This window comes from Hyaena hyaena, unplaced genomic scaffold, assembly GCF_003009895.1.
Source record: "Hyaena hyaena isolate Hyena2069 unplaced genomic scaffold, ASM300989v1 scaffold_577, whole genome shotgun sequence".
Lineage (NCBI taxonomy): Eukaryota > Metazoa > Chordata > Mammalia > Carnivora > Hyaenidae > Hyaena > Hyaena hyaena.
Window position 1 is genome coordinate 386,588 of NW_024081204.1, and position 13,529 is coordinate 400,116.

At 38.5% G+C, this 13,529-nt stretch overlaps 1 protein-coding gene across 1 annotated transcript in view; it reads left to right on the forward strand.

Moving 5' to 3' along the window:
- GOLPH3 (golgi phosphoprotein 3) overlaps positions 1 to 13,529 on the forward strand; it is a 55,853-nt gene that overhangs the window by 38,480 nt on the left and 3,844 nt on the right. Inside the window, exon 3 of the mRNA XM_039256418.1 lies at positions 5,419 to 5,533. Within this exon, the coding sequence (XP_039112349.1) occupies positions 5,419 to 5,533 (115 nt within the window). The remainder of the gene's footprint in view (positions 1 to 5,418; positions 5,534 to 13,529) is intronic.

Below are 13,529 nucleotides of genomic sequence, written 5' to 3' on the forward strand. Positions count from 1 at the left end.
GCATGGTGTTTTCAGAACTGTTTTTGGTGTTTTCAGAACTGTTTTTCCCCCCCTTTTTAAAAAAACTTTTTTAATGTTTATTTTTGAGAGAAAGAGCGAGAGAGAGACAGAGACAGAGTGCGAGTGGGGGAGGGACAGAGAGAGGGAATCACAGAATCCAAAGCAGGCTTCCAGGCTGTGCACTGTCAGCACAGAGCCCAACACAGGGCCCTAACTCATGAACTGCGAGATGATGATCTGGGCTGAAGTCAGACGCGTAACTGACTGAGCCACCAGGCGCCCCCAAACTGTTTTTCCTTAATATAGCATCTTCAAGAAGTCTGTGTAGTTTTAGGTTAGAACTGAACATTTGTTGATTGATATGCTACAGTCCTATAGGAAAGAAAGCCATTTATATATTCTTGAAAGTTATATGCAAAGTAAACATTGAATAGCATAACATATTTCTCATGGGAGTTTAAAATTAAATCTACTTTTAGTTATGCAAAGTAGAGTTAAATGAGCTGGCAGGAGATTGGTTTTAAAATTACTGTTTTAGAGAGCTATATCAAAGCAGAATATAAATTTTATTGTTTTACTGTGTAACCATAGATTTATGGAGAAAAAAACCTTAAGAATCTGCCATTATTGCTGTCAATAAAGCATGCACATAGGTTGCTGTTGATTATAGTAATTATAAACAGTTTTGCATTAATGTTACGAAGCCCTGATCTAAAGTGAAAATATGTTGATACTGGTTCTTTTTGTGGGAATAAGAACCAGCTTTGTGTTGGTTATCAGCAAATTATTTGCTCTTTTGTTCATTTATTCATTTGTCAAATACTTAGTTATTGCTTAAGTCTACCGTACACTGTGCTCAACACTGAGGGTCCAGTGGGGGCCAAGGGACACATGTTCCTGGCCTGCATGGGCTTTCTGTCTCAGTTAATTGTTCGTGTGACCTTAACTAGGTGGTTGATATGTTTTTTTGGAAAAATACTCAATATGATTTAATTTATTGACCTAAAAATAATGATGGGATTTTATTAAGATAATCCATGTTAATGGTTATAAAATCAAATTATAAAAGAATTTCAACAAAAAATAACACTCTTCTGTTCACTTTTCCCCACTCCTTAGTCCTGCTCCTGAGAAGCTGTCATTCTCAGTCCTTGTATTAGTTTTGCAGGGTCTCCTTAACAAATTATACTTGATGACTTAGAACAACTGATCCAGGGGCACCTGGGTGGCTCAGGTTAAGCATCCGGCTTTGGCTCAGGTCATGATCTCACGGTTCATGGGTTCGAGCCCCGCGTCGGGCTCTGTGCTGACTGCCAGCTCAGAGCCTGGAGCCTGTTTCACATTCTGTGTCTCCCTCTCTCTCTGACCCTCCCCTGCTCACGCTGTCTCTCTCTCTCTCTCAAAAATAAATAAAACAGTAAAAAAATTTTAAATATAAGAAAAAAAGAACAGCTGATCCATATTCTTTCAGTTCTGGAGGCCAGTGTATGCTGTGCTCTCATAGAAGGCTCTAAGGAGGATCCTGTTTCTTAATTCCAGCTTCTGGTGGCTCTAGGCTTTCCTGGCTTTTGGCTGCATCTCTCTGCTCTGTCTTTACACTGCGTTCTCTGTGTCTCTCCTTTTGTGTGTCTTTCATAAGGATGCTTGCTTCCTGGATAATCCAGATCTCATTAATCCTGGATAATCCAGACTGTCTCCAGATCTGATTTAACTCAGTCTCCTCTATAAAGATTTTACTGAGGAGGAAAGTCCTAGCATAAACACCTCTTGGAGACGACTGTTCAACTTGCTAGAGTTCTCTTAGTTATTTCTTTCGTCATTTACCTCCATATTTCTAAACGAGTGTAGACTGCCGTCTCTCTTTCTCTCTCTCTTTTTTAAGGTTTTATTTTTAAGTAATCTGTACACCCAGTCTGGGGCCAAACTCACAACCCCGAAGTCACACGCTCTGACTGAGCCAGCCAGGTGCCCCCGCCATCTCTTGATAAATCACTTTGAAATACTGCTTACTTTCTATTAAAAAAGATGGATAAAAAAAGAAAAGATGCACATTGCTCTCTTACATACTACTTCTCTCTAACCCCAATTTTCCTGATAGAGTTATGTTGTTATTTTAAGCAGAACCAAACGGTTATAGGATTATAATTATGTTAATATTCCCTGCAGAGTTTAGTTATATCCTATATTCTCCTTTCATTTTTTTCCCCCTAGAGTTTTAATCATTTATTTTAAAAAAACAAAAATCTTTTCGGGGCTGCTAGGTGGCTCAGTCAGGTAAGTATCCTACTTCAATTCAGGTCATGATCTTAGGGTTTGGTTCGTGAGTTCAAGTCCCATGTCAGGCTCTGTGCTGCCAGCTCAGAGCCTGGAGCCTGCTTCAGATTCTGTGTTTCCCTCCCTCCCTCTCTCTCTCTCTCTCTCTCTCTCTCTCAGAAATAAACATTAAAAAAAATTAAAAATCTTTTTTATGTAGCTCTTTTTTCTTACATGCTACCTCACAGAAAAACTAACATTATTAATTTCCAAGTGTTCAGGTGCATTGATCTGGACTGGTTATGATTTGGTGCTTCCTGTCATTTTACAGCTTTCAACCCCGTTTTCTGTATCTAATATATATATTTTTCTATCCTGGGGGGAGGAAATGTTTTGAGACTTTGCATGCCTGAAAATTTCTGTACTTCATTTTTATTTAACAGTTTGGGAATAGAATGTTACATTTAAGTTATTTTCCCACAGAATTTTGAAGTAATTTCCCCATTGTCCTCTAGTATGCAGAGTTGCTGTTAAAGTCTGGTGCCTTCGGATTTTCATTCGTTGTGTGATACCTGTTTTCCAGTCTGGAAGTGTTCCAGATCTTCTGTTTATTCTTGGTGTTCTGAAATTGTACGCTATCCCTTGCTGTGGGTCTCCTAAAATTCATTATGCTGCGCTCACTTTGACAGCACATATACTGAAAATCATCATGCATGGGCTCCCTTCGTGGTAGAAGTGTTTAGTTTTGGTTTTAGAAAGTTTTCTTATGTTTCTTGTATCTCCTGTGCTCTGTTTTCTAGACCTCTGTAAGTTTGATGTGGACCTCTTGACTAGTCCTGTTTCTTAATTTCCTAGGTTTATTGAGAGATACAGTTGGCATTCTCTTGGGCTCTTGGGCCTTTCAACCCTCTGTTGAGATTTTGTTATGGCTCTCAAGGTTTTGATTTCCAGAAGTCTTTTTTTTCTTTGTTTTGTCTTTTAATCATAATTTCTCGTTTTATGGATGTAATATCTTCCTTTAAATCTGTAAGGATATTATGGCTCTTTTGAAAATTGCTTTTGTTTCTTCAGAGTTCTTATTTTCTGTCTTTTGGCTTCGATGTTGAAGGTTTATCTTGTTATCCTTGGTTATCTGTTCATATTTAATAGTGAGGCTCCCCTCTAAGGAGATACACACTAAATAGAAACTAGAGGTGTGGGCAGAGCACACTTACCTAATGGTCCACACGTTGCTGAATTTTGTTAAGGGGTTTAGAACTTACTTAAAGCATTGAAGAGTTTCAGGCAGAAACCGTTGAGATACCATGATATGATTTGCCTTACAGAAAGATCAGTGAGGGGGTATGGGTTAAATGGGTGATGAACATTAAGGAGGGCAATTTTTGGGATCAGTACTTGGTATTCTATGTGATAAATTAAGTCATAAGTCACTAACTTCTACTCTCAATTATTATTACACTATATATTAACTAACTTGGATTTAAGTAAATTAAAAATAAAAACTAAAGTAAATCAGTGAGGAGAATGGATTGAAAAGGGCTACAAATAGTTTGGGGAAGCTAGTTAGGAAACTAAATATAAGTGAAAGATTATTAGATTAAGTAGAATAATTACAGAGGTGATGGAGAAGAGTAATCCATCTGTGAGAGATTGAGGGGACAGAGTTTCATAAGAAAAAAGGCCCACCTATACCCAGGTTAGTGTGACCTGATAGAAGACCTGTCTCAGGAGGTGGGCATGAGGTAACTGTAGTGGATTTAAGGAGCATGTGGGACGTAACAAGTGGTCGCATGACTACAGTGGATAAAGATACAACTTTTTCTCCCAAGGTTCTCCTTTCTTTTTTCTTCTTCTCTCTGACCCCTCACTAAAAGCATGGTCCCGAATAGCACTGTCCAATGGAACTTTCTGTGATGATGGAAAATGTTCTATATCCACCAACACTGTAGCCACTAGAAACATGCATCAGTGAGCCAAACACTTGAAATGTGACTCATGCAACTGGGGCTTGTTGTGAATAAAAACACAATGGATTTTTGAAGACTTCCTATAGAAAAGAAGAATGTGAAATCTCTCAGTATAAAAATATTTATTACATGTTAATATTTTGGCTATAGTGGGTTAAATCAAATATAGTAAAATTAAGTTCACCTGTGTCTTTCTTTTTTAATATTATTACTGAAGTATAAAAAATAGATTTGTGGCTTGCATTTGTTATTATATTTCTGTTGCGTCATGCTGTCTCAGAAACAGATATCATTATATATTTTAATTTTTCAGAAGATTGAGCAGAAAGGTAAGGACACATTGTTGAGGACAAGTTTTAAGAGAAGACTGCTGGGTTTACAAAATAATAGTTAGATTTTTATGATGTTTTAATAGGCAACATAAGTAATATAGCAGATTACAATTCGATAGTAGAGAATTTCAACCAGAAATTTGTTGCTTAGCCAAGAACTCCGTGAAGCCTGCAGAAATCTAATGCTTGGCTAAAGCAGTAAATAGCATTTTCTTCTCGTTCCCCACTCTTATTCCACTTTTAGATGGGGTGAGTCTGTATCCATCTTAACTTTAAAAAGTTTTGTAACAATTTTGTTACCAAACCTGTTGGTATTTTCAAGATTCTGCCCGTTATCTCAATTTTGGAAAAAACCTTTCTCACTGCCAAATTATATTTCATTTAAAAATTTTTATCTTCTATTGTGGTATAAGCTCTTGAGGAGCCAAGTCTTACTTAATTTTTACTTCTAATTGGCTAGCCATTTTTTCCATAACATCTTTTGAAAAATTCATATCTCCACTGCTGTAAAATGCCACTTATCATATACTGAATTTTTATATATAATTGAGTTTATTTCTATAATTAGTAAATGTTTAAAAAATGAGTTTCTTGATTAGCCCAAGACTTAGCAATGAGAAGAATTAGTATCAGCTGTTCTAGCATTCGTCTTTACGAATTCTTGCATACTTACTTTATTTCCATTCATGATTGTGGTTAGGTTAAATATTAGATTTCTGAACAGGGAATTAATTTAAAATCTGAACATTGACACTGCACGAAGAACTTTAAGAAGTTTTTGCATAATTGTTTAAATTTTTCATTTAAAGAGATAAAGTCAGAAAAAAGAATTCGTGATCATTCCATTCTTACTGCTTACGTTTTAGGTGATCTGTAAGTCCGACGCTCCGACGGGGGATGTTCTTCTTGATGAAGCACTAAAGCATGTTAAGGAGACTCAGCCTCCAGAAACGGTCCAGAACTGGATTGAATTACTTAGTGGTAAGATTTTGTGTATAAGCTAAAAGCTGAATTCTGTTTAAAAGATTTTGTAAAAAGGGGCATCTGTGTGGCTCAGTCAGTTGAGCATCTGACTCTTCATTTCAGCTCAGATGCCAGGGTTGTGAGATTGAGCCCTGCAGCTGGGCTTCTTGGTGAGCATGGAGCTTGCTTGAGAGTCAGTCTCTCTCTCTCTCTGTCTCTCTCCCTCTCTCCCCCTCTCTCTCCCTCTCTCTCCCTCTGCCCTTCTCTCCTGTTCCCATGCTCTCTCTCTTAAAAAAAATTTTTTTTTGGTAAAAGTTTAAAATCCTTTTGGGAGGAACTTACACAAAATAGCCAAAAGCTTGTTTAGTTATTTAGGCAGATTTAAAAGTTATTAGTCATTAAATGGGGGAAAATAGTGGTTTTAAAAGTTTCACCCCCCTTTAAGCCTCCGATTTAGGCTCAGGTCATGATCTCACGGTTCGTGGGTTAGAGCCCTGCGTCGGGCTCTGTGCTTGACAGCTAGCTCAGAGCCTGGAGCCTACTTCAGCTTCTTTATCTCCCTCTCTCTCTGACCCTCCCCTGCTCATGCTGCCTCTCTCTCTCTCTCTCTCTCTTTCTCTCTCTCTCTCTCAGAAATAAATAAAACATTAAAAAGTTTTACCCCTTTTAACAAGACTGAGCAGATTGATGTTCAGTGAAACGTAATATTCTTCCTTAGAGCTTCCACCATTCTTTATCAGAATTGCTTTGTGCTACCTTACACTGGATAGACTCAGTTAAGCTATGATAACAACTCCAAAACCTCAGTGGCTTTAAACGACAGTTGACTTCTCACTCATGTTCTCAGTAATCACAGGCCACTTCATTCTCACCTTGGCAGCCAGGCAAATAGAGCTGCTGCTGCCTGGAGCATTGTCAGTCCCTGTTAGGAAGGGAGAGGAGTGTAGCCAGTCATTCAGTCTCTCCAGTTTTTGCTCAGAAATGACATGTGTTTCAGGTTTCATTGGTTGGAGCAAGTTACACGGCCTCCCCTAATTTAAGGAGACTGAAAGTGCAGTTGTAGGAAGGAGAACCCAAAACGCTTGGTTGACAACACTGGTGGCTACTGTGTTCACCTCAAAATTTTTTGTGTACTTGTCTCATCTTCTAGATAGAGACCCTTGAGTGTAGGACTCAAGTGTAGGGTCCTTGAGTATAGCACCTGGGTCCTCCTGCTCTTCCTCATACATATAGTATTTCGTGTTCCAATGTCCTGCTCTTTAACTTTTTTTAAAAAAGTTTATTTATTTTTTAGAGAGAGAGAGAGAGAGGGAGAGGGAGAGGCAGACACACACACAGAATCCTAAGCAGGCTCCAGACTCTCAGCTGTTAGAGCAGAGCCCCATGCGGGGATCAGACCACAAACTGTGAGATCATGACCAGAGCCATAGTCAGACACTTAACTGACTGAACCATCCAGGTGCCCCACTGCTCTTTAACTTTTAAAAACATTTAGATGTTGTGAGATTGGTAATTAACATTGTGTCATTTTTCTTTCTAAAAGTAATTTCTTCTTTGTTCCCACTTCTAAACTATTCCTGAGAATAATTCTTATATGAGGATGTTCTTTCATTAAAAGATTTTGAGTTTTTTGCATCTGTGTTTCTTTAAAAATTGAATATGCATACTCCATTCTTAGCTAATAGGGCAACAGTGGGCACTTTACACTTAGGGCAGTGTTCATTCTTCTTCTTACTGATGGAAAACAAACTTATGCACAAGGTTGTTTGGAAGAATTTTGAAATTTTTTTCTTTTGGCCATCCTCTTGTAGATCTTTTGATAAAGGTTCTTTTAACTTCGAGTAAGAGGAATTTTGGCCATTTGGGGCACCTGGGTGGCTCAGTTGGTTAGGTGTTCGGCTCAGGCCATGATCTTATAGTACGTGAGTTTGAGCCCCGTGTCAGGCTCAGTGCTGACAGCCCAAAGCCTGGAGCCTCTTTTGAATTCTGTGTCTCCTCTCTCTGCTCCTCCCTTGCTCCTGCTCTGTCTCTCTCCCTCTCAAAATAAACATTAAAAAAAAGAAAAAAATTATTTTGCCCATTCAATCAGGGTTTGATTAAAACTAGATTCTTGCTATGAGCAGACACTTCTCCAAAGAGGACATCCAGATGGCCAACAGACACATGAAATGATGCTCAGCATCCTTCCTCCTCAGGGAAATACAAATCAAAACCACACTGAGATACCACCTCACGCCGATCAGAGTGGCTAAAATGAGCAAATCAGGAGACGATAGATGCTGGTGAGGATGTGGAGAAAAGGGCACCCTCCTACACTGTTGGTGGGAATGTAAACTGGTACAGCCCCTCTGGAAAACAGTGTGGAGGTTCCTCAAAAAAATAACAAAAGAACTCCCCTAAGACCCAGCAATAGCACTGCTAGGAATTTACCCGAGGGATACAGAAATGCTGATGCATAGGGGCACATGTACCCCAGTGTTCATAGCAGCACTCTCAACAATAGCCAAAACATGGAAAGAGCCTAAGTGTCCGTAAATGGATAAATGGATCAAGAAGATGTAGTTTACCTATACGATGGAATACTCCATGGCAATGAGAAAGAATGAAATCTGGCCATGTGTAGCAACATGGATGGACCTTGAGGGTGTTATGCTGAGCGAAATAAGTCAGGCAGAGAAGGACAAATACCATGTTTGCACATATAGGAGGATTAGGAGGAACTTAACGGAGGACCATGGGGGAGGAGAAGGGGGGAAGTAGTGGGGGAGAGGGAGGGAGGCAAACCATGAGAGACTCTTGAATGCTGAGAACAGACAGGGGACTGATGGGTGTGGGTGGGTGATGAGCATGGAGGAGGACACTTGTGGGGATGAGCACTGGGTGTTATATGGAAACCAGCTTGACAATAAACTATTTGTAAAAAATAAATAAATAAAACCAGATTCTTGCTTAGCAGGCACTGATACTGTATGTCCCATTGGCCAGCATGTCGTCAGTCCTCTTGGGTTAGCCTTCTATTTAAGACCTGTTGATGACACAGGGCCATTTGACAGCCACTCAGTGAGGGCATTAACGTTAATTCCAGATGTTCAGTATTAGCAAATATTTTTTCAGATAAAACTAGAAGTGCTAATAATTGCTAACTGTTCTCTGATGGATCATTCAGGAGACCACTGGCCTAAGCGGTCTTTGGGTCATGCTCATGTGCTGCTGTTGGCCTATTACCCCCTTCTGGTGGTACAAATTAGAATTTGTAGTTAAGTTCTCTACTGGCAAAAAACAGGGTTTTCAGAGTTGTAGTTAATTTTTTTGGCAGGTAAGTCAGAGTGTTCTTTTATGGAACATGGTTGGGTCTTGCCTTAACGTTACTGATACCCACTTTGGTGCCACTTAACGCTATGGAGGTGTTTTCAGACCCTTCCATCCACCAACAGTCTCTTTATATAAACTTACATATGCTAACGGCACGGTGGTTTACTAACCTATCTTAGACAACTAAATTTCCTGTGATGATTTACATGCTGTCATGCAAGTATGCATGCGAGGATTAGGGAATGCTAGTACGGCGTTCAGGGAGAGCGATCAACATATAAGGTGGCTGTATCTTAAATTCATAAAATGTTACAAACCAGGTAAATGTAACTTGTCAGGACTCAGCATCATTGCTGATTGAATCAAGTTGGGCTGTTCTTTTGCACGTCTCCTGATTGAAGAGATGACAGAAGTCTATAAATTTTTTTCCGAAGTATTTAAATACACTTAAGATTTTGTGAAACAAAATCTTTATCAAAGTTATCTCATGCCACCTGGTACTGGCTAAGCTAGGCTGAGCTGTGGAAAGAAGCTACCCCAAAGCCCCAGAAGCTTCCGGACTTCTCACTCATGCTGTGGGTCAGGCACAGGCTGCCTCATTCTCAGCAAAGGATTCTGAATGTCCATGTGAGCTGGGAATTCAGAGTGTCTATTTGAATTAGGAATTTGGATAAACTGTGAGGCTAATACTTAGAGCAATTAAACAGAAAAGCAATACCCTCTGAAGTTTAGGGTGGATGGAAATCTAGAATATCACCTGTGGCACCTTAGTCATGGGTTTCTGACATATTAGGAATGGCCTGTAATTTCAGCTTAAAAGAAGGGAATCCAGAATGAGAGAAGAAAAAACACATTTCTTTTAAATTAAGAGAGCATTTGCTTCCTGCCTCATGAAGGTACTAAGTACCTCAGTGATTTTGTTTAAAAAGCATGTTTTTTATTATGGTAAAACATACACAACATGACCCCATTTTGACCATTTTTAAATGTTCAGATCTTGTTGAACTTTAAATTCTTAAAATTTTAAGTTGCTTCCAGGTAACAAGTGGTGGCAAATCCCAATTCTTGTTGCTATACTGGCAAGGTGCTGTGAACCTTGAAGTGCTTGAAGAATCTTAAAATCCATTTGGGGAACACTTGCATATTTCTAGTAACTTGATAACTGATTAGGGTTTAAAAATATGGTTCTCTGAAAGTACAGTAGCTTAGAGAAAAGAGAAATGTTGGGGAGCTTTAGTAATTGGAGGAGGAAGCAAAACTTGGATTAGGCCTTTGAAGGGTAAGAATGAGACAAAAGGAAGGAAGTGCTCTCCTGTTTGGAGGGGTTGGAGGGAGCGGTAAGATGGGGGACCTGTCGGTATTGCTGCGTGGCTCTCAGAAGTGCCCTACTGCGCTGCAGTGTTGGGGGGGCACGTGCACAGGGGTTGAGATTATATGTGATGGTCTGGTGCTGACCTAAGTGCCCAGGGGGTCCTGATTTCCCTGGGGTAGGTGTGCCCAAGGGTTCATTATATTATTTACACTGTACATTTATACATGCTAAAACTACCAGTTGTTTCAAACAATTATATATCTCATTAACTTAAAAATTAATAAATACATATATGCTTGAGGCAAAGGCTACTTTATGTTTTTAGTATGCTTTTGCCTTTCTGAAGTCTTAGACATGTAGTTGATCCGTTTGATCACAAGGCGTCACTAGACTGCCAGATGTATGACCAGAGCTGCTTTTGGTTTTGTAACACAAGTCAAGGAATATACAAGTTTTTTGCAGCGAAATTATTAAGGTACCTGTCAGCGTGTCACTTTCACTGAAGTAATTGTTGGGCAGTGGACATAGAGAACTGTGTCCTGTCTGCATAGCCTTCTCATAGTTCCTTTTACAAAAAAGTGAGCTACAAATGCATTCTGTACATTTTAAATTAGGTGGAAACCTTTATTGTGTATTCACTCATCCATTACCCTCCCATCCCAGTTTTTACCAGCATCCTAAGTATGCTAATCTCAGGGGTGACTTTGTTCTTTGGATTTAGCTTAATTTATTATTTTTTTTAAACAAATGGCAGAAATGTCAGGATGCCAAGACACTTTCACCACTCAGTTATTTTATTGTACCTTTATTTGGGGGGTGCTAAAAATAGTAGTACGCAACATCTGCATATTACCTGCATTATTTCAGCCTTCTGCACGAGATTTCTTCCGGTTTTCAAGTATCTGAGGAAGTCTGAACAACCTTTTTATTGGAGTGAGCATGCGAGATTTGCCCCTTTCCGGGAAATTGCTGCAAAGGGAAATGATGTCTAAGTCCCTTTTTATTACTTTCTCTGAAGCAGAAACTATAGCTCAGAAGAAGGTCCAATCATAAATGGAATGAATACCTTATCTGGAGTAAGTCTGTGTTTAGGTTCTCATTTTTAGTAGTAACACTAAATTGTAAGCGTGTTTTGGAATTGAGACATTTCTCACAGGACTTTGTAAGCTTTACTTGTTTCATTGGCTGTAATATATAAGATTTAATTTTGGGTACAGTGTGGATAAACCTTAGTATGACTTTAGTACAAAGTTGTAAATTGCTAATCTCATTTGTTTCCCATGAGAAAGAAAAAAAAATCATTGTATAGCAGCATCAGAGGGATTTTGTGTTTTTAGGTCTGCAAAGAGAAGTTTTAACTATAGGCTTCTCAGAATAATCTTGAGTTATGCCATGCTTTCTACTTGACTAATGAGTTGCTAGGGATAAGTGCTTGTTTGATAATTGACAAGTTACTATAAGCATAGTTAGTTAATTTTAAAGTTGAACTATAATTTTTATGGAGTTTTACATAAATTTGCTATTGATTATTTTATGTTTATTTAAATTTCCAAAGGTCAGAAAGCACAACCTAGCCAATGCTAGCTTAGTGTCTTAGGCTGCTATCATGTGCTGATGATACTAGAAAACCCCAATCTGGTGAAAGGTGCAGCCGGCCAGGCATTAGTTGGGGAGGACAGTGGGTTGGTACATTTAAAAAATGAAACTTGTCAACATTTTTGAAAGATGTGTACATACCTCCAGGGCTCATCATACTCTGCATATAATCGCTGGCTGTCCACTTTATTTTCTTTTGCCTGTAATGCAGGCGCCTCTTCTTTCATGGGGTATAGAATCCTGCTGCACTTCAAGATTGAACCTGAAAGTTCTTTCCCCTGAAACTTGCCTAGAAATGTCTCTTACATCAAACCCAAGTAATTTCTTACTCCCTCTAATCTCCTTGTTCATATCATTTTTATGATCATATGCATCTTATTCTTGCCAGGGTTAATTATATTATGAATCCGTTTCCTTCACTTAATTTAAAAACTTTTCAGAGTTGGAAATGTCTTATTTATGTTTGTATTCCTAGTGCCTAATAAGATTTTTTTTTTTAGACAATTATGAACACATTAAATTCTTCCTTTCAGAGTGCTGATTCTCTGCATGAATAAATAATAACTAACTTTGTTGCCAGGCTCTGTTTTAAGAACTTGGTATGTCTTTAACTCATTTAATCCTGATGAGTAACCTGATGAGGTGGGCAGAGTTGTTATCCTGACTTTACAGATGAGGAAGCAGGAATGGAGAAGGTAAGAAACCTTGCCCAGGTTTGCACAGCTAGTAGATGACCAAGTTGGAACTCATATCTAACCAGTCTGGTTCCGGAGCTTGCCTGATGCGACCTGTCAGCAATAATGCTTCATCAAGTAACTTTTAATAATTTCTTAACATTAAATGTAGATATGGGCTTGTTTAACACTAGAAATTGAAATAAGTAGAATTTAATTTATTATTATATTTATACTATTAAGTTTTAAAATCTAAAGGGCTCCAAGTATGTTTCTTTTCCTTTTCAAAGTTACCAAGGGAATTGAATGCAATGATTGTTTTTCTTTTGTGGAAGCTTGGGTTTTTATTGAAAAGAATACTTTTTTTAAATGCAGAATTTACTAATAATTCATGGCACTAACCCTTTGTCATTTGATAGAGTTTTTTCAAGTTCCTAGTTTTATAGAGTGAGTCATAAATTCAAAATGGCACTTCCAGATCATTTATTCTTTAAAAAAAAAAAATAGCTCGTATTTTCTCTTCATTGCCTTCAGGTTTTCCTTTAAGTTATTTAGAAATTTATAATTGTCATTTGAAAGTCCTTGTCTGCTAATTCCATCATCTCTGTCATTTCTGGATCACGTCTAATTTGGTTCCCTGTTTTTGTCGAATCCCCCCAGTTTGGGTCACATTTTCCTGCTTTTTGCAAGTCTAGTGATTTTTATTGGTTGCTGGACATTGTGAATGCTATGTTGTTGGGTGCTGGATTTTGTTTTCTTTAAAGAATGTTGAAATTTGTTTTGTAGGCAATGAAGTTTACTTTTGGCTCAGTTTGTTTTTAAGCTTTATTGGGCCACGTCTAGAATAGCCTTTTCTCAAAGGCTAGTTTAGGCCTACTGCTAATGTGTGATTCTTCTGGAGTCTCTTCTGAATGTCTTGGATGTTCAGTGAGACCTTTCCAGTCAGGCTACTTGGCACGCAAATTTTCCACATCCAGCCGCATGTGAATGAACCCTTGCAGTTGTTCACCTTAAGGTTTTTGGTTAGTTTTTCTTTACCTACCCTGGCAGAGTTTCTCATCTTAACTTGTGGGCCTCTGTTTTTAGCCAGACTCAAAAGAACGTCTGGATTTCTAGAGCT